We start from the raw sequence: 20,371 nt of genomic DNA on the forward strand, positions 1-20,371 counted from the left end.
TTTCTAAAAATTTATTTATTAAAACAACAAAAATGTTATCAGATCAGGTACTTCCCTTGATGATAATAATATTATGATAAAAGCCCTAAAATAAAACAATCCCAGAGCATTTTGATTATGTATAGCAATCACACCATTGTCCGGAGTATGGAAGCCCAAACCAAACCTAAATAAATAATCTACGATGAAAAATACACAAACTAAAAAATATGCAAGCGAATATTACAAAATGACGGCAAATTATTCTTGAAAATTTGTGAAACAATCCTTTAACTGATTTATTTATACGGATTCACGATTTATATATATATATATATATATACTGTTTACAACCAAACATGACTAGTACATACTCCCCATCAGTAGTAACAATGATAATATCAAAACACTCCTAAAATAACTGAGGACTAGATACAACAACGGTTTGTTTAGCACAAAACGTACAAGGCATCGAAATAAAAGTGAATAAACGACTCAGTCAACAATCGATACGTAATATTTTTTTCAATTCCGGTATCTAGACATTCGTGCTACGATATAATTCATGAGTTTATACACGTACGACGATGTTATTCATCATACTGTTGTTTTCTTGGTTTTTCCCCTTATATATAATCACACAGAAATGTACTACACACACACATATACGAGACTAACTTTCCACTATTAAAATATTAGCAGCTAAAACTATAGCGATACGAACGATTTATCGGATTTATCAACATTTTCTGGTGAAAGACAACGGAAGTATTCTATTTCGAACTCGATAATGAATATACCTACAACACACATTACGTACTTCACACTAAAAAAAACCCCACTAAAATCTCCTCTTAGAAGAATAAGAATTCTCCTTTTTTTTTATTTTCGAAATGAATAAATACATAAATAAATAAATCAACCAACAAGATAATAGTACCTATGTACATGATTTGAAAGACACACTCGAGCTCTCGACCTTGTCATTAATGGATAAAGGAGCTGTTGTTATTGTTTATTGTTTATTTATTACAGCCAGGGTTTTCAAAATAATACTTGTTAATTCCATAAATATGTTTACATATTTACACATTACATGCCAATAAATAATAATATTAATCAATGATCGGAATTCGGCACTGTGTTGCAAGGTATGCTGTTTGTACTAAACTTATGTTAAACCCTACCAGCTGCGGGCGCGTCCGAAATGAACTAAAATTATCAACGATTCAAATTTATTCAAGCTTCAAATATTTCATGACTTATGTCTCAATTATACGATCGATATTTCGAATGATCATCTCCTTCTCTCGACTACACTGTGAGTACAATGAAGGTGCAAACTTTGTGTGAGCAATTTCAACAATTGAAACAACAGAACAGTGCACCCAGCAGTACTTTCCCAAATCATTGTCGTTTAGAATTACATCTGAAAGCTTGATTTCATCCGGTTTATAACAATCACTGTCAGGGGATTTGGATAAATCGCGATCAATAACGTATTGTTTCACATGATGATGTGTATAGTCCGGGAGTAGGTCCCCACGCACGTGTGTGCGGGGTCTTTTCTATTCTCAGCTAGATGCTGGCTCATCTTCATACTGTTTCCTGAAGCAATCACCGACTGGGAAGAAATCCCACGATCGCTGTTGATAATACTCCCAGACGTACGTCTCCTGAAAATTAGACGATTCATCCGATTATTAAGGTCAAACGTTAAATGTGATTTCACTGTACTTTAAACCAAAAATGACTTAACGCCGAGTTGTGTGACAATGGAATAGGCTATGAGCATTAACAATGTCACATTCAGACCTTTGAGGGCACAATCAGTTAATCTCACATAGAATTTGCATTCAAGCATCAACGATTTTCAGTAAAACCTGCCTCGGGTTGCAAAGAAATTGATTGTACTCACTTCAAGGGCAAATAGCTGAGGTTATAAAGTCAAAATCTAACGTTTTATTTCAACTTTATAGAGTGAATTGGTTTTGATGATTGTTTTTACTTACTTGTCCAGTATATTCTGTATCTGGTTTGTTAATCAGATGCATTAAGAAGAACCTGAATGGTTGGAAAAATGATCATTTATTTTTTCATTATTCTATGAAAGAGTATTTTTTGTAGTGTAACAGTAATGGTGTATCGCTTACATATAATTGGCGAAATTATGCTCCTGCTGGACATGTTTCTCAAAGCCATGCGGTACTTTATCAAAATACTCTTTTCCGATACCACATATGAAACATTTTGACTAAAATGAAAACATAGAAATATGATATAGACATCTATCCACCTGTACAGCAGTATGCCATATGATGATGAAATATAGTGTAAATTTCTGCTTACCTCCATATCTTCCTTGACCTGCTCGAGTTGATCTCTCAATTCACCAAATGCATCGATGATCAAACCTACAATAGAAGACGGAAAGGATCTTTAATGAAATAGTTTTCTTCATGTGCTGGTATAAATCAAATGTACAGCAAACAGGTCAATTCGATAGGACTTCGAGAATGGCAATCGGAATAAAGGGACAATCTTTTTATTGCCAGAAACAGACAGAGATGTGCCTATCGTGGAAAGAACAACATACGCGATGACACATCCTTGACAAGCCCCACAACCTGCCAGCTTTTAAGATTTCAGTTCCTAGAAATATTACGCCGACATACCTTGAATTATAGCCAGTAAAATGACAATAACGAAGAAGAAGAACGTAATATCAAATAAGATACGATAGTTTTCGTACGGGTCTCCATCAGGTGAATCGATCTCGTCACCAATACCACCACCGGCTCGTACACCAGCATACAGGTGGAATACGAAACACTGAAGTTAAAAAATATCAGTGTCATGAAAATACAATTTTTAGTGCAATTCAAGCCTTTTCATAGCATAATCTTCGCTTGAAAATATCTAAATTAAATTCATTCTAGTGGAGAAAGTACAATCGAGTAACAATCATTTGACATAATAGACAGCAAAAGGTGATCATCCTTGACTTTACCGTTAACATATCATGGCACTTTTGGTCTACGCTGCCGTCCTCTTCTTTGACATAGAATTTCCGGAAGAAATTGAACGCAATCACCGTGTAAATATACACGACAACACTTGTTAGCATGACAGTCAACACGAGCTGAAAAAAAAACAACAACAAAAACATAAGATACATTTCGAGTAGAGTAATCGGTGTTCGTCAAGTATTTTTCCCATCGTATGCCAGCTTGTTTACATAGAAAATGATGGATCGAAAAAGGATCTAATGGCTCCAGTAACTAGCTGATTCTTGAAAGTATCAAAAGGTCATGAAAAATGCACAAACACACTTCACATGTATATCAGCACGTTGTGATGAATGAATGTAAGCTCAATTTGAATCTTTAGCTTTTGATCGACTGCATATATTCACTTACCTGTTTTCCGTTATGTGTTACAGATTGCAAAATGGTTCGCAGCGTCTTGAAGCTGATCGCGACATCGAGAAGATGACCGGCGAAGAAGAACGGGTTGATATTGCCGAGCATTGAGAACACAAAGAAGAACAGCAGGTACAAAAAAGACTGAAATGAATTGAATTCGTATATCATTACTTTTTTTATGCACAGAAGTAATTGTTTGTAATTGGTTTCATACTTACGTTGTCTGTAAATATGACTCCCCATTTCCATATTTGGTACTGCCAGTCAACTTCAGAAAAGCTGTTGAAATATGAACATGATATGTCTATAAATGCATATGCATTCAATTGTAATTTTGTTGGCGATATGGTGAGACGTTAAAACTTGGGCTAGACTACAAGGTTTTTTAAAGTTTGAAACTTAAACGAAACTAAGTGCCTCATGAAGATAAAACGTGATTGTAAAAATATGTATGGGCATGTACAAGCAAGTGAAATTCACATGACTGCTAACTAGTACTGTGGGCAGTAGAAAGAAAGAAATAGTTCATATAGTTGTATCAGTAATTCGTGAGATGCTGTTATCTGTAGATTTAGAGTATCTTAACCCTCCTTGAAATTCGTACTTCCCCTCGGATTAAAAGAATTATTATTACAAAAAAAATATACAATTCATTCTGTCAGAAAAATCACAATTTATTAGTCGAACTTTCACTCTTTAGTTTTTAGTAATCAAACTTCGTTCCAGTTCTATTCTGCGTGTATACATATATAAACCTTAATTTTCTGAATCGGTCTTAGTGTCACCTCATGAAAGAAAATGTGTGCTAATGATAAATGTGTAGTACTAGCATTCAACGAAAAAAAAACGAAAATCTATTACTCTCTATGTAATATATCTTACCACCGAAATATGCGTATCCTGGAATGACATTAGCATTTGAAAAAATAACAATTGTCAGGTCAAACGGAAATGAAGTTATACTGATGAATAGGTATACAATATGCTTTTTGATGGGAAAGAATCAGTTAAAAGTCGATAACTTACAAAGTAGGAAGTATGCCCTTGGGTTCTTGGACTTCCTCTTCTTTCACTTTGAAACTCAGACTGTCACCTTTTTCCATTCCGAGTAGCGTGCTGATCTCATCGTAGTCATACTGTTCACTGTACTTGTTGCGTACCTAGTTAGGAAATCCATAAATAAATACCATGATACAAACAGCTCATTCCTGCTGAACATACGAATGAAGAAAATATATTTTTCAGTAACTAACCTTCTTTTTGACAAACTTATCCCAGTACATATGAGGAAATGATTTCGTTGATAGCACCAATTTGTCCCAAAGGCTTTTGAGGTCATCTTCACCAGCTTGTTGGTTGATCCACATTCCTTCAAATTCTAACATACGAGAAATTTCTTTCTCGCGCTTGAAGACAACAAGTGGGACTTTCAGACAGTAGTAAGCGACCAGCATGGAGAATGAGACAATCGAATGAAAGACTGCTAATATTGTAATACACGTCTGGAAATATGGCACATTTTCACTCATTTTGATGAATTCGTCTGCCTTTTCATCACCGTCTCCACCTTCAGCAGATGTTGCATTTGCAGCAGCGTCTGCTACTGCCTCAGCTGCCGCCTCAGCAGCTGCTTCAGCAGCTCCGCTTTCATCTGATTCTCCGGCAGTAACCTGAATAAGATTAATGAAATCAAAAATGACTCGATATATACACATGCACTGTTAAGTTTCAATAAAAACCTAAATACATACTCTGTAGAAAAGTAGAATAAAGTTTATGGCAAACCCTAAAATCAGTGCAGCTATTTTCAAGTTGTAGAAGTTGCGAGCAAACAGGCTCTGAAAAATGAAAACACATCATTCATCATTACATGTATATGAAGAATACATTTCTTTCAACCATCCAAATTTTGATAAGCTTTTTGTCTTACCAGGATGTATTTTCCAGTGTCCAGACCCTTCACTTCATATGGCAGAGCGTCTTCATCGTTTTTTAAAGTTTCTCCAACACCACTACTACAAATGTAAAGCAATCGACACATATCAATAAAATATACTATGAATTTACTGTGAATGCAATATTACACAACCTTGACAGTATGTTTTTAATAATTGCAAATGCATGTACATGGACATGTAATCTCAAAGCCTATAGGTACATACTTTGCTTCATTTTGGCAAGATCTCTCAACACACCTTTGAATATATCATATTGTAAAGGAAATATTATTTTCTATACACGCTTTTACGAAACATCTGCTAAAATTGTTTTCTAGTTTTATCTATCTAAACTATGAAAAGAATTTCACAACTAGACAAATGATTACATTCCACATACTGGCACTTTCATAATTCAAACTTTCTTCACTATACTGAACTAAATACAATTCTTTGATAGAATACTGACATTGATTAATCTACATTTTAGTAGTTAGAGATTTAAAGCAAAATGTATGGGTAAAACATATACAAAACAACCGAGAGAATCATATACTGAGGAGTGGGGAAACTGAAATAAGGAAAATAAATAAGATACATGTCACAAAACTGAATGGATGTTGAGAGAGAATCACATATATACAACATCATGATATAGAGCCGTATAATATAAACTAAGGCGCCACAATAACATACCAGCCGTACAGTTTGGCTAGACGTGAGAATCGGCGTTGCCTTTTCCATTGTTTTATGCTCTTGCTTTTCTTTTTATGGTCAATAGTCGGGTATTTGTTTTGTTGAACTGGCGCAGGCACCAGAGTTGATTGGTTATTGGAGTTGGTTGTTGGGGCAACGAATGGGACTAGAGCCATTGCCCTGAGAACAAGCACATAAGCAAAATGTGTCAGTACCCGGTGAGAGGGGATTTACAAAATATGTTTGGTTAGAAAAGAGTTATTCAGAGAGACGGTTATTGTTAATACAGTCAACCCTTGATAATCCGCCACCCTTGGTTTTCCGCCCAAATCTTTAATCCCCGATTACAGAAATTTAGTTAACTGTCAATAAAAATGAAGTTTATTTAATCAACCAGCCAATAAGAGATCGGTCCAAAGAGTGGAGGAATACTTAAGAGTTGACTATGCAATTGCATATTCATCCATGATCAGTAAGTCAAATATATGAATATATACATGAAGTTTGACACTTACTCAGGAGTTAATGGTGTGGACTGCGTTGAATCAGGAGCTCCTTGTGGTGTCTCTGATTCATCTGGTCTTGGTGACAGTAAGGATGGTTCACCTTCAGCTGTTTGTATTTCGCTGTCTCCCTCACTATAATCTGTACTAGACTGAGGGCTGACGCTCAATGGGGGTGCCTTCACTCTATAGCTAAAAGTGTACAAAAAAAAATTGCTGACTGAATAGATTTATTGTTTCTTGTAGGTTTGAATGTTAAAACTAGAAGACTAGAAAAGAAAAAGATGAGTAAGTAGATAAAGTACTGGTATCATTTATTTTCCATGAAATTTATCTATTTTTTCAAGAATTAACTGAATCTTAATAAATTAAAAGTTTCGGCGTAAATATTTTTCTTGTTACCTGACTCCATCGGCGGTTTCATCTTTTACGATATCCATTCCGAAAGCATGCATCGGTCCATTTTGCTGGTCATCGAGGGCTAATTCGGCTGTGTCTATACCCTCCAGTGCTAGGTGTTGTTGAGCGGAGAGTATAGCAGCCGGTGGTATAGACATTCGGCGCACGTCGTGCATCGGACGATCCGTTCTATCACCCATCATCATCGCGATGATAAACCGTGCAAAAGTCCTACAATAGTGAAGTCAATAAGCTATATACAACAAGTCAGCATTTCCAAAAAGATATTAACATATCCAGTTATCATCACATCAGTGAATATGCCGTAGGATAAGAAAAATATGTATTTTAAGTATTTTACAAAAGGATAATTCCATACTCTGTGCCCCTAAATAGTTGATATCCACCCAGAATTGCAAACCCTCCAAGTTGCTTACCATACAACATTGAACACAAATGTCAGCAATAGTATGCCAATCTTTGAGCATAGTTTCAGAATGGCCAGCATCAGTTGTCCAAATGTCATCTGTCGCATCGAATGGTACGAGTCTTTGATGTTCGTCCAAGTGAGGAATGACAATAGGAAAAAGATTCCATCTTTGATTCCACCAAACACAGCTTTTACTGTATCCAGCTTACTTCTACAAGTGAAAGCATTCAGAAAAATCGAAATCAGAAATCAGGACATCATTATCAATCCTCAGACATAGGTAGTTTCCCGATTACATTTAATCATGTATATGTAACAAAAACTTACTGCTCCTCAGGAAGTCCAGCTGCACTCCTCATTGCTGCAATTTGTGACATGCGGGCTGCTTGTTCCTCAGCACTTATACTAGCAGCATGCTGCATCTGTAAGTTAATTTACATTTAGATTAAATCCAAAACTTACTGATGATGTGTTTACTCTTATAGGAAATCTTTTTTTTTCAATGAGAATGCACTTGTATTGTATCAGACCAAATAGTTACCTCAAATATAGTATCCTCACAAAAGTTGACAAATGATTCCAATTTCTCTTTGTCTCCCCCTTCATTCACCACACTGTGCAAGAATGAACGCTTTGAATCCTGAAAGAGTAAGTAAAACGATAATAGGGATGTTATTCATTATCTGTAGCGAAGTAAGTAGAGAAGAGCTACGATCCATCATGCTGTGTAAAAGATAAGTATGGTAAAAAAACTTAAGGAATGATGACGAACCTTGATTTGAGGAGCTTCCCACTGGTCAATGTGAGACTGCTTGATTTCAAAGTACACTCGTTCTATTCGTCCTGAACTGCCAAGAATTTCAATTCGTCCGAGGTAGGGTTCGAAGTAATCCAGTACACATTTAGCTTTTTCGAGGAATCTCTCCAACCTGAGAAAAATAAGGTGTACTAAATGATCAAAAACTTGTCTCAATCAGTCAATAATAATTCGGATCCATCATCACATGGATAAAAGGCGTATGCGTAGAATTAGGAACAATACCTTGGATCATTCGGCATGTGTTCCGATAGATTTGACAACAGTACAGCGACGTTGAAACCAATGTCTTTGGCAGGGTTATGGAAGCGATCGGTAAATTCGCAAAAGTCGACTTTTCCATCTTGGTTTGCATCGACACACATCATAATGTAGTCAATTTCTTCCCTAAATTCAAAGAAACAACGGATTCATTTGAGAAATGATTAACTATTTTCATTTGAAAAAATTGATGGATGCATTACTGGATACTGTGTATTGACAAAATTCTAGGTAGAATTAAATCTATTTCATTCTCAATCATTTTCAATACCTACCTCATAACATTTAATATGACAAGTATTTGTATAATAAATTGCACAACAGATTAATTAATGTTAAATATGATTTTAGCTCATTCTCTCGTGCATTTTAAGGACTGAACGTCTGTCAGATGCAAATTTACATCAGGGACTAGTTTCAAACCAGTATGAACATTATGCGGAACTTGATACTATGAATAAATAATTCAAAACTGGTTGAAAGCACTCGTTTAACCTTGCCAGGTGCAGACAGACATACAGTCAGTCATTTTACAGACATTGATGTGTAGAAATGTATAAGAACAGCAACGAACGATCAAACCCTGTTGAACCAATAGTGAAAAATGTTTTTGAACTTATACATTCCTATACATGTGCGGTGGCAATTCATTACAGCGTGTATAGATTACTGTTAGATTGTTCAGATTTTAGTTCCACGGAACTGTACTTAAAAATCTTGAATATTTCCATGAAATATTTACTGAATTATGTACCGACAGTCTGTGCATTAGAAATAAAAAACAATACGCCAGGATATGACTTAAACAAATTGAAATGTACTCCCATGTGTCTTGAACGAGGCACTAGCTATGCGCAGCATTAAACTAATGGATTGAAACCACATTTTTTTGTTGTAAATCAAAAGAACTGATAAGCATTTCCAACAAACACTAGTTGATTGTTAATTCTAATCATGAAATGTATTTAATTCAATCACACTAGAGCTAGCGGATCTTCAATTCAAGACTCAAAGAGGAGCAGCGCATGCAGGAAATAAGATGACATCATAGATGATTTCATTTGAAATGTTTGTCTGCAGCTCTTTGACTATCAGAAAGTTGCACTTCAATCGTGAAATTTGAGGTGGTGTACCGAAAGTACCAAGTGGGGGGGGGGGGGATATACTGTTTGAAGAGAGGACATGCGAGCAAACAAACAGTGTGCCCTCACTTACTCTGTGTAGACCTTCATAGTATCCATTGCATTACGGAACTCTTTATGAGAAATAACACCATCACCGTTCTTGTCAAATTCCTACAGAATCCAGCGTACGAGTTTACACATACAGACAAACATAATTATGATGATTACATGAACATGTACATGTGTGTGAACAAAGCATATACAAGTGCACATCTGTGTAATATATCCTAGCCACCGAATGTTATTATTCAATAGCCATACCATTGCTGAGAGCAGTATTTTTTTATCTTTCATAATAAATCTCTTGTATTTTTACAGTAGGACATTCGTTTGATAGGATAACGATGTACACTTCAATAAAAATCCAAATTCATGATATGTGATTGAAAAAACTGCTCTCTCACTCGTCTAAACCACCAAAAGCAACTGAAAACAAGTCAGGATGAATGCGCTGGATCGATCATCTAGAGTTGTTAAGACGCAGTAAAGCCCGACACCAAGCTTTATACTAAGCCATGTACGAACCGAGTGTACATCTTCTGCGCATCCATCGCTCGGCGGAATTCTTTAGCCGATATAAAACCATCGTGATTAGTATCAAATTCCTGTAAATTGAACAACAAACAGCATGCATGTCTTATAACAGTTATGGCATTTTTAAAGGCCTATGAGACACCACTCTCTGAAGTGGACCCAAATGTATCGTTGGGCTGCATGGGCATCGAATTGTGTACAAGAATAATATTCTAAACATTCTTCATCCATTAAATCCTCATGTTTAGGCGAAAGTACGTATATAGCTATATATATTTCGTCGACGCGTTAAGCCATACTCTCCACTTCGTACAAATGCCAAGGTTTTATCTGGAAAGACTTCAAAACTTTCAAAGCCTTTTGGGAGGGCTAAAAAGCATATCCTGGATAACATGTAATGTATTTCATTAATTTTGTTTCCTACTTACCAGGAATGCTTCAGATGATGTAAGATCTTTCATCTTCAGGAATATATCGAAGAATTTCAAGATCATCTAGTAAAATAAACAACACAGAATTTCATCAACAAAGATAGATGTAATTAAAATGTGAAGCTGGATAGGATGATGACTTTTACTGGGTAGGACTGAGAGTTTCATGTCACTGATCTGGGTGGGTTTAAATGTTTTATTCGTAGAAATATAGAAATATTCGATAAAATATTCGAAAATATAAATGGCATGCTGGTTGTTATATCATTGATCGATTGATAGGTTCGTTTTTCTAAACAGTTTACACCCGAGATTAATTTTCTAAAATTGACATCTGTACACATACATCCATGTTAGCTGATGACTCGACTAATGTATCAACCATCTGTTTACCGATTGGGCCATTCATTTCATTTCCTGGAATAAAAAGTGATTAATGTCAGTAACCAGGCCAGTGAGCGATATTTTTCCAGCGAAAACCAATATGGCACATGGCCTTTCCAGACTATTTATTGAATGGACATAGAACCAACCGCTTACCTTCTAACATAGAGAGCAACATGATCATCATTTCTTTTTGTAACTTCATGAATTCTCTTAGCAATTCCAATTGTTCGGGATCCTACAAACGAGTAATAACAAAATAATCTGACAGTTTTGGACATCTAAAAATTATTCTCTATACGGCGACGAATGATATTGGCTTTACCTTAGATAACTTATCTTGCATGTGGGCAAAGATGTAGAGGAATCCACCAACAGCATCCCACAGCCTACTGTGAGCAAGAGCCAATTGATTTTGGGAGCATGGACCCTAAAATAAGACAACTCTCAATAAAAAACAGTTCATCGATCTTTCATCTGTAATTTTACTGTATTCATGGACTATAGATGGTTCAGGAAAATAAATTTTCAGAATTCCAGATATACTATTAAAATTCTTTGAAACAGCCATATACACATTTGTATACATCGAAATTAATACATCTACCGAAGCTAACTGGGACACACCTGGATATATTCAGTCAATGTGTTGAACACCTGCGCAGCGACCATGATAGCGCGACAGAAATTCTCTTTTCCTGACTCATCAATTGTGTCTTTGCCAGAATAATGCCAATAGAAATCCATGATTGATTCCTGTAGATTGGAAGAAAAAAGTACACAAACTTCTGACATTACAAAACCAATAAGCATCAATCTGTCATAGAGTCGATTGGAAATACTGAAGATATGACTCATAATAACTAGGATCTATTGCAAGTATATGTGCAGCAGACTCCAGACTTGGATATTACTCAAGTTGGACACATTTATATGGTCCGAAAAGATCCGACTTGAGCAAAGTATACTGTATAATGAAGTTTATACATATTTATATATATATATATATATATACATGTACTTCAAGATATTGTACATGTACAGCATATTATGTTTCAGCAATTACACAACCCTGATCGAATGGAATTCTGATTGAATACCTGAAGTCTGAGAAGATAGTCAACAGTACAAATGACCAGATTCACTGTCGTGTTATTGCCAGCTTGAGTGCGCAAGTAATTCTGCCATTCTGAAAATACAGACAAATGATTGTACAATGTCGTCCAACGATCAGACATTCTTTATTTTACATTTCCTTCAGTTTGATCCAATAGAATATGCCTACCTAAGTTATGACCTTCACAGAGGAGTTGTAACAAACGGAACAGTTTACACGTGAATTCAGCATCGTGTAGATTCTTGACGCCCGCTGTTCCTTCCGAACCCATTCCTAGACCTTCAGCCTTGTTACAGCGCTCGAATGCATCCAAATCCAGCACACTGATAAGAAATAATTCGGCAAAGGTATACAGTATGTGAACTTAAGTCAACTGTGATGGTCACAATTTAGAACAGAACTCACCTGCATTGCTGCATGAGACCAGCTACGGATGTAAAGAAGCCTACTTCTTTCTTTTCCTGCATGTGATTCAACATTTGCTGGAATTTTGATAAAATGAAAGCAATACATTAACTCATGATAAACCTACCATAGTTAGCCTTTAGCTACTGGTAGTTATAACGAAGTGGCAGCAGAGTAAGTGACCACTAGTCGTACAGGAAGGGACTTTTTCAGGAACATGTATCAAGGTGTTAAGAGGGATGCAGGATGTGCTAATGCTAAGTTATGTACTTTTAGAGGTTTATACGATTATTTTTCCATTCATTACCTTTTGCACATCAATATTGCCACCACGCAACAATGATATACCAAGATCGATAGTCGACTCTACCATTGGACTCGTTTGACCTGAATTCCAAAAGAATCATCTTGAAAAATGTTCTTAAATCCGTATTGAATATCATTTATCGTAATGTACAACAGGATTGCACATATTAAATGCCATTTGTATACTGATTATGTATCTAGGTCATGTTGATTCAGAAATGTTATTCAGTGCTGACAGCTGTAGGCTTGAATAACAGTTACACAATGAATGTACAGTATCAGAACAGCAGCACTGTGTTGATCAAATAACTCAATTTTTAAAGGTCTTCAATAGGAATATTTTCAATTCCCACTTTTAACACAATTTGATTCTTAATGTTAAAAACCTATAGCATTCAAGACGATCATATTTATTCACTTTCGAATACTACGCAGTGGGTATAAGAAATCAAGTAGAATGATAAATCAAAATGTAATGTACCTTTACATGCAGAGATATACAGTAAAACCATTTCAGATGCGCCACGGTCAGCAAGACGAGACTGTTCAAATAGTAACTTTAATTTCTCCATCTCTTGTTCCTAAAATATCAATGTAACAAAAAATGATGAAACGATAAAAAAAATTAAGTCTTTGTTATTAATATCAGGAAATGTTTTGCTACATATAAGCCCAAAATAGAATGTAATATTCCACAAGATTTCCTGCAAAAGAACATAGATGAATATCTGAAGTTATGAAATCATGTCAATCAAGCCTTGCAATGTAAAGTGTAGAAGATACTCAATAACATTTTTCTTTTAAAATTGGGATATAGGGTGATTTCGAGCTTTATTCGGATCTACGTAGATTATATAAATGAATGTTGATTTCAGTACTTTTTGCTGAAAAACAAAGGCCAAGCAAGTCATGGAATCAAAGGAGCCCTTAACTCAAGCTTAATACATTTACAAACACAGTATGCTTATTCCAGGGTATTGATTTACAATTCACGCATCTATACCCGGTACGAACATAGAATTCAATGTTTTCCAAGATATCATACATGTACATGTACACATACACAGACAGTGAAGTCTCTAGAGTAATGTATGACACAGCAAACAACATAGAAATACCTTCATAGCGTGTAGTTTAATCTGCATGCAGAAAATACAAAATAAGATGAAGTAATTTCAATTGATGTATCTTCATATCAATAACTTGTAGATTTTAAGCGACTAAAAGCGTGAAGTTTAGTTTTGAGGGTATACTGAGCTCTGTTCCTCATACTGTGTGAGTGTGACCTGCCATTAAAATCAATGGATATATATCATCTACACCGTACCTGTATTGAAGCTCCCGTGTCCTCCTCGTCTTCCTCTTCTTCTTCCTCATCTTCTCCACTACAGCTTTTGCTCATGATGTCTGCGTAAGACATATAAAGGAAGTCTTCGGAGTTAGATTGACTGTGTTCGGTCGTTGCTGCCCGGCAGAACGCCGTTATTAGCTGTTTCAAAGGATCAGGTTTCTCATCAGTATCTGCTTCTTTCTTCTCTTCGCTTTCATCTTCACTTTTCTACAAATGATATTCAGCCGCACAAAGATACGCATAAATATCATATATCAGAGGAGTGGTAAAGCATATGAGCGAAACAATGTAGGAGTACTTACAGTGAGATCTTCGATCATATCCAAGACACCCGATTCCTCTTTACCAAGCCACTGATCAACGTAAGATTTCAAGAACAAGTTGATTACCCTATGCCTGAAATAAAATCCACCATCCATAAGTGTTGGCTTATCTATCCGGAAATTCATGCTGACTATAAGAAGAATGGCATCAGCACTACCAACGGAGGTCGTGCTCGACATTATTTATACATACTTTGGTGTAGCATGAAGTGGCACCATTCTGAAACAAGCCATTACGGCTCTCTTCTTCTGAGATGATATCAGCTTTTTCCAAGCCCCTTTCAAAGATGGCGGAGGATGATCGACCTATTCGAATAAATAGATGTTTGTAAATGACGAACAGTGGCACATAATACACCATTATATCTGCTAGATATGTACTTACCAAGTAGAGACCATGGAGCACTTTAGCCATAGCAATAACCCTCTCAATCATCTTATCTTTATCAAGTACAACAGCACCGTCCAATTTCGTTTGCCCAATCTTTTTGTAAAGGAGCTTCTGCCATCGCATTTTGGCATCGGCATCGATCTAAATCAGAAGCAAAATTTCGTCAACTATAGCAAATTCATTTTCAGAGATATCAAGCGCCCTTGAAATGAATTTAGTGACCGAAATAATCAGCAAGTTAGGCCGACAAACCTTTTCTTCCATCTGAATGCACTGTTTCAAGTATTCTTCGATCTCTGACTCGGGTTCCTTCTGAAACATTGAGAGATCAGAACCCCGTATATACCCAATGGTTAGTAATAAAACATGCATAGACGTATACATAAACTGAAGAGGGAACACAGGCAATCACGGAATACAGTACAATTCTTACATTTGATCAAAATTTGATGAAATCTCTAATGTTTATGTTCAAAGAGCGATCTAATCGAAAAAGCAAATGAGTTTGTCCATATAAGTATACTAAGGTATAAACCAGGGAAATATTTCTTAGATTCTCAATTACCGGTACCGTACGCGGAGATGATTGCCTATGACTGCGAAATAACGGGAATCATTCAGGTTGAAAAATAACATATATCGGAAAAATCTTTTCACAGATATCGCGTTCGTAGGGGCCTAAAGTGGCAATGAGGCTCCGATATTGTAATAAAAATCTTCAGTCATAACGACGGAAAATTTTTCTGACAAACAAAGAGGGATATGTTAATGATGTAGGATACGTGTAAACATGGGATATATACATGGAGCCTCATGTCCACCTTGAACATCCAAAGATATTGGCCACATTAATATTATATTTTCATCCTCAAAACGTTATGAACACTTTTTAAAAAGCTATGACAGGTTTGATTTAAATATATTTTGTTCATGTACCGGTAGTCTAAAGTTGAGGGCTTGAGAAATGCAGAATTTCTACAGCTAAGATTTCTAAGCTAATTCTCATCTATAACTTTAGTGACTTATGATAGTTATTCAAACCATTATCTATACATGTATATCTTTTATGTATATAAAGTATTATTCCAGCTAAGAGAACTAGCAATCAGATACTAAGTACATAACTTATTGATTATGATAATGATAAGAACTATCAGGAGAAGTAATATTTGGGAGAACAACTACAGGACATGTGAGACGTTAACTTTGAATATTTCAAACAAACGTTTTTAATGATTGATAGAGACAGCAAGAGTTAAAAACAAGATTTATGACAAACACAGTAGAACGTCAGTAACTGTAGCGGTGAGAGGCTGACACATGTACATTTATATATCTATTTAGTATCAATGTACATGTACATAAAAACCATACATTTATTATATTTCCTTTCTATCAACCACTAGGAACTCTTTATCTTCTTCAAAGATTTTCATCCTCATAAAAACATCAGATAGTTTGTTTCGATTTTTGATGGGGAGTTGAAAAAATGTGAAGATTTTTGAAAAGACCCAAAACCACGTGCACTTTACGCATTTGGACAGACACAGGAGGAGTGGTACCAGTAGGTATTTACTTTGTTTCGACAAGTTTCTTTAATATCTCTGTTACAAGTAACAATATCAACTAAACTTGTGGAAGAAGAAAATTTGCTGGTATAAACACATCTAACAATCTAGATTATTTAATTGGCTCACCCCATCATTGGCTAGCTAATGCAAAAATTGAATGTAAACAATGAATATGTCATTTTAATAGATGCTTTTGTTAATACTCTATGCATAGTTTATATATCTTATTAAAATCATACTTCTACTACGTTTTACAATATTTGTTCATGCGTGTCACTATTACTCATAATGGGAAATGTAGGAAGAAGCTCTTCGTCCGAGTCATTTCATGGAAGAAAGATGAGATATCGGAACATGGAAACAGAAAGATTTATGACAGAACTTTCGTTTTCAGGCCCATGGAGGAACCCTAGTATGGTACGTCACAATAAAACTGGTCTCGATGAGTCCCAGCAATGAAACTTCTGAAGTCAAATTAAAGATGAATACCATCGATGACAAAAAATGATGCAAAAATGTTTTAAAATAATGAAATATGTATTACACATTCAAATGTAATTAAGAGCAAAAATGAAAACTGTTTAAAAACTTTAAATCTAAAAGAATGTACTGCATTAGGCCTAAGCAAAAATGAGTTAATTTATTAGTAGTGTTCTATTTCATACGTTGAATTGCAAGCGGATAATCGTAATTTGTATTATCGTGTACATCACATCTTGTGAGTAATGAATATGAAACTAAGTTTTAGTAAATCTCTGACGTACACTAAGCAAGCACTATCTCAGTTAATTTCTTTATCTTGCAGCCATTCACATACCATTTTCAACATCATGAAAAATAATCACAGCCTGTTGTGAGCAGGAATTCTTCTTTTGCTAATGGTTAGAATTCATGCATGCAGAAAGCGACTAACTTTTTTCACTCATGAAATTTTTAGTGGCGCGAATATGAAAATGGTACGGCTAAAAAGTAGCAAATTGAAACTAAACATAGGCACATCACTCACGCTATGGTATTCTTCTAGACTGCTGCAGTCTACAAAGGTATTCTGAAGAAGGAACCAAGACCTACGTATTTTGCAATGCCAGACAGAAATAAGCAGACACAAATTCTAAAAATACTTTACACCAAACACTTTTTTAAAATCTGTTTACACATTTTTTTTGGTACTTATATTATTTGGAGTAGAATGGGTGAAACATTATTATGAAAATGAGAAAGCTGAACTTAAAAATAAGAAAAGATCTTTGCAAAATAATCTGTGGAGCAGTGGGGCTGCTATTTAGAAGGTAATTTCTGGCAGCCATTCAACATAAATGATGTAAAAATCTAAAAAACACCAAAACTGAAATATCAACTAAGCACACTTGCAAACAGTTCTAATCAAGGAGAATATTAGCAATTCAAAATGGTAATGACCAACTAAACTTAATGAAGATAGTCGTGGGAAGGCGAATTGTGCAATATTTCAACTTGTGAAAGTATTTTGCTTAAATGGTTTGAATTCCTTTTGAGTTAGAAAAGAATATAAATGATGGAAAGTTGGATGAATTGAGGTGTTCAAAACTTTGACACAATACGTGTAGAAACATGTAGGGGCCAAGTAGTTGTCAGTAGACATGTGTAAGTACAGAAGTAAGTGAACTTTCATTTAAGCACTACAATGGACAGTGGATACTACAATCATGGAAACAACTTAGGACAGACTCTTAAATTCAAAAATAAGCAAGTAGCTGGATGCTGTGAAAGGATTCTACATTGAAAGTGACTGGACAAGTTGTCTAATCATGCATTGATCAATGTACAGGCATTCTAAGTAGGTTATAGCTTCATAATTGAATGATTTGCTGTGAAAGCACACAGATCTGTCATAGATTCTTTTAGTAAATATCTGGCCTACAACTAGCTGCTTGAAGTTTCTAAATTGTACAATAACGCTGTATTATATGACAATTACTTTTGTGTTACTAGTAAAACTAAATTTTCAAAATCTCTTAAATTTATGCTGCATCAGTCAAGCTTAGTTTTACTTAGTTAGCCAGGTTAATTTCAGTGTACCAGTGGTAATTCATATCATATTTGATTAACGAATTCATTAGCAATTACTATCATTCAGTTTTCGTTATCAGTTAGGTTAACTTTTATTTTGAGAATTGTCATCAGAAGTATGGTATTTCTTTGCATGTTGCATAGTTTTCTTCATAAATAAGAGATAATTTGCCGGAGGTCAAACCGTACCTGGATGAGGCGTTCTTTGGCCTGTTGAACTAATTCCTGTTCGCGGCCACCAAACAAATTCAAACCGATCGGCAACAAACGTTTCAGACACGCAACATTCAATGATGTATAGTTAGCAAGCTTTTTCTTTTCGCGTTTTCGTCCCTTTGTCGGAATGGCGTCATTTTTCTGACTCTCACCGCTGACCAGTCCTTTCGCATGAGTCGGCATGATGAGCGCCATGTTGTCGATTTCATGAAGAATGACGAAGTTCATTTCTTCCCGTTTGAAAATCTAAAAACAACAATTAAGGTACGGTAGAATTGAGGTAGTATACCCACAAAACAGGACCCAGTTCCACAGTCAGATTCTAACTCAAGAGTCGCATCAGGGGCGGATGTAGGAAAATTGGAAGGCAGGAAAGAAGAAAAGGCATTTCTACGATAAAGCAGCTATGTCAAAGCCCACACTTGGGTCCATATACCTAGGGTTAGATATTTTTGAAGATATAAATCCATCCTAAAGGATGAATTTCCGAGAGAATGAGTCTCAAATCTATAGGTTTTAATGATATCTGTTTTGACGAAAAGGGCAACTTCAATGGGAAGGCAGGATTCTGGATCCCAAACCACCCCCTAAATCAGTGAGAAACTAGCTTAAAAAATGCAACAGCTTGAAATATACCATTTTGATATTCTTTATATATATCTTGAATTCTAATATATAAACCAAATATTCCGTGTAACATGCACTTATATGCACATGATTTGTTACTTACTGCTGATCTAGACCAGAAGTAGAAGATATCAGCGACACACGAGTACAACTGCTCGGCTTCAATCGATGGATGTTTCAACCAGTGAGAACGATGCAGGTCAACGTATTTGATCAGTAATGGATGGAACGCATACATATCTCTCACCAAAACTTGGAAATTCTGAAATTGCAGAAAATATTCCAAGCAATTAGGTAAAATCGTAAATTGAACCATACCAACATGGTTAACTAAGCGACATTTACCAATTGAACTTCTTCCTCCAAATCACCGACATCTTGGTTACCACGTTTTAACGAATTATATTCCTCTTCTTCACGTTCCACAAATTTAGCATTCTCGAGCAGTTTTTGGGCAGCTGGTAAGATGTGATCAGGAAGCATGTCTGGTGTTGAGCTACCAATAATTGGCTGTGTACGACCTACAAGTGATTATTTCATACATAGAGTTATGTGTAAACAAACACTAATTTATTGGCAGAACAATAATTCAAATCAACTTACTCGCAATTCTTGTCATCCATGGTGCATTTGGTGTTCCGATATTGTTCCTAACAAGTTTCAATACATTACCAAGAACTGCATTCATCAGGTTAGCAGTGACTGTGGTCACGTGGTTTCTGAAAATTAACAATTATCTTGTTGAAAAAGACAAGCACTAGATTCTCTTGTTCTTGATTTTAATATGCACTGGTTTTGATAACTAGTTTCCCTATGAATATCACTACTTACCCTTCTTCACCCAGTACTACATTATCGGGACCTTGAGCCCACCACAGTGGAAGATAACTACACAACATGGGCAGTGTCACTTCAATAACATGCGGAGCTTCGTTGTATTTTCCACCGGATTCAGCTAATTCTTCGATTTCAGCTACAATCCTAGACAACGTCGGGACATTCTCAGCCAATTCAGCAAATACCTCTACAAAATGA

The 20,371-nt window shown here is 35.7% G+C and overlaps 1 protein-coding gene across 1 annotated transcript in view; it reads right to left on the bottom strand.

Annotated features, from left to right (window-relative positions):
- The window catches only part of LOC141915266 (ryanodine receptor-like), a 74,897-nt gene continuing 54,526 nt past the window's right edge, over positions 1-20,371 (bottom strand). The window contains exons 75-115 of the mRNA XM_074806734.1: positions 20,168-20,360; positions 19,940-20,055; positions 19,682-19,857; positions 19,440-19,598; positions 18,683-18,955; positions 17,451-17,492; positions 15,126-15,185; positions 14,832-15,014; positions 14,676-14,788; positions 14,462-14,555; positions 14,136-14,366; positions 13,290-13,389; positions 12,810-12,889; positions 12,503-12,579; positions 12,266-12,420; positions 12,081-12,169; positions 11,608-11,736; positions 11,306-11,410; positions 11,137-11,218; positions 10,943-11,013; positions 10,594-10,659; positions 9,663-9,742; positions 8,412-8,573; positions 8,142-8,298; positions 7,911-8,009; positions 7,697-7,791; positions 7,377-7,580; positions 6,943-7,170; positions 6,553-6,732; positions 5,335-5,419; positions 5,156-5,242; positions 4,658-5,074; positions 4,431-4,564; positions 3,623-3,683; positions 3,399-3,545; positions 2,990-3,121; positions 2,655-2,811; positions 2,329-2,393; positions 2,133-2,233; positions 1,992-2,043; positions 1-1,655 (exon numbers count right to left, since the gene is read on the bottom strand). Coding sequence (XP_074662835.1) covers positions 1,554-1,655; positions 1,992-2,043; positions 2,133-2,233; positions 2,329-2,393; positions 2,655-2,811; positions 2,990-3,121; positions 3,399-3,545; positions 3,623-3,683; positions 4,431-4,564; positions 4,658-5,074; positions 5,156-5,242; positions 5,335-5,419; positions 6,553-6,732; positions 6,943-7,170; positions 7,377-7,580; positions 7,697-7,791; positions 7,911-8,009; positions 8,142-8,298; positions 8,412-8,573; positions 9,663-9,742; positions 10,594-10,659; positions 10,943-11,013; positions 11,137-11,218; positions 11,306-11,410; positions 11,608-11,736; positions 12,081-12,169; positions 12,266-12,420; positions 12,503-12,579; positions 12,810-12,889; positions 13,290-13,389; positions 14,136-14,366; positions 14,462-14,555; positions 14,676-14,788; positions 14,832-15,014; positions 15,126-15,185; positions 17,451-17,492; positions 18,683-18,955; positions 19,440-19,598; positions 19,682-19,857; positions 19,940-20,055; positions 20,168-20,360 — 5,339 coding nt within the window. The 3' untranslated portion in view covers positions 1-1,553. The remainder of the gene's footprint in view (positions 1,656-1,991; positions 2,044-2,132; positions 2,234-2,328; positions 2,394-2,654; positions 2,812-2,989; positions 3,122-3,398; positions 3,546-3,622; positions 3,684-4,430; positions 4,565-4,657; positions 5,075-5,155; positions 5,243-5,334; positions 5,420-6,552; positions 6,733-6,942; positions 7,171-7,376; positions 7,581-7,696; positions 7,792-7,910; positions 8,010-8,141; positions 8,299-8,411; positions 8,574-9,662; positions 9,743-10,593; positions 10,660-10,942; positions 11,014-11,136; positions 11,219-11,305; positions 11,411-11,607; positions 11,737-12,080; positions 12,170-12,265; positions 12,421-12,502; positions 12,580-12,809; positions 12,890-13,289; positions 13,390-14,135; positions 14,367-14,461; positions 14,556-14,675; positions 14,789-14,831; positions 15,015-15,125; positions 15,186-17,450; positions 17,493-18,682; positions 18,956-19,439; positions 19,599-19,681; positions 19,858-19,939; positions 20,056-20,167; positions 20,361-20,371) is intronic.

The sequence above is a fragment of the Tubulanus polymorphus genome, chromosome 1 (genome assembly GCF_964204645.1).
Source record: "Tubulanus polymorphus chromosome 1, tnTubPoly1.2, whole genome shotgun sequence".
NCBI classification, from domain to species: Eukaryota; Metazoa; Nemertea; class Palaeonemertea; order Tubulaniformes; family Tubulanidae; genus Tubulanus; species Tubulanus polymorphus.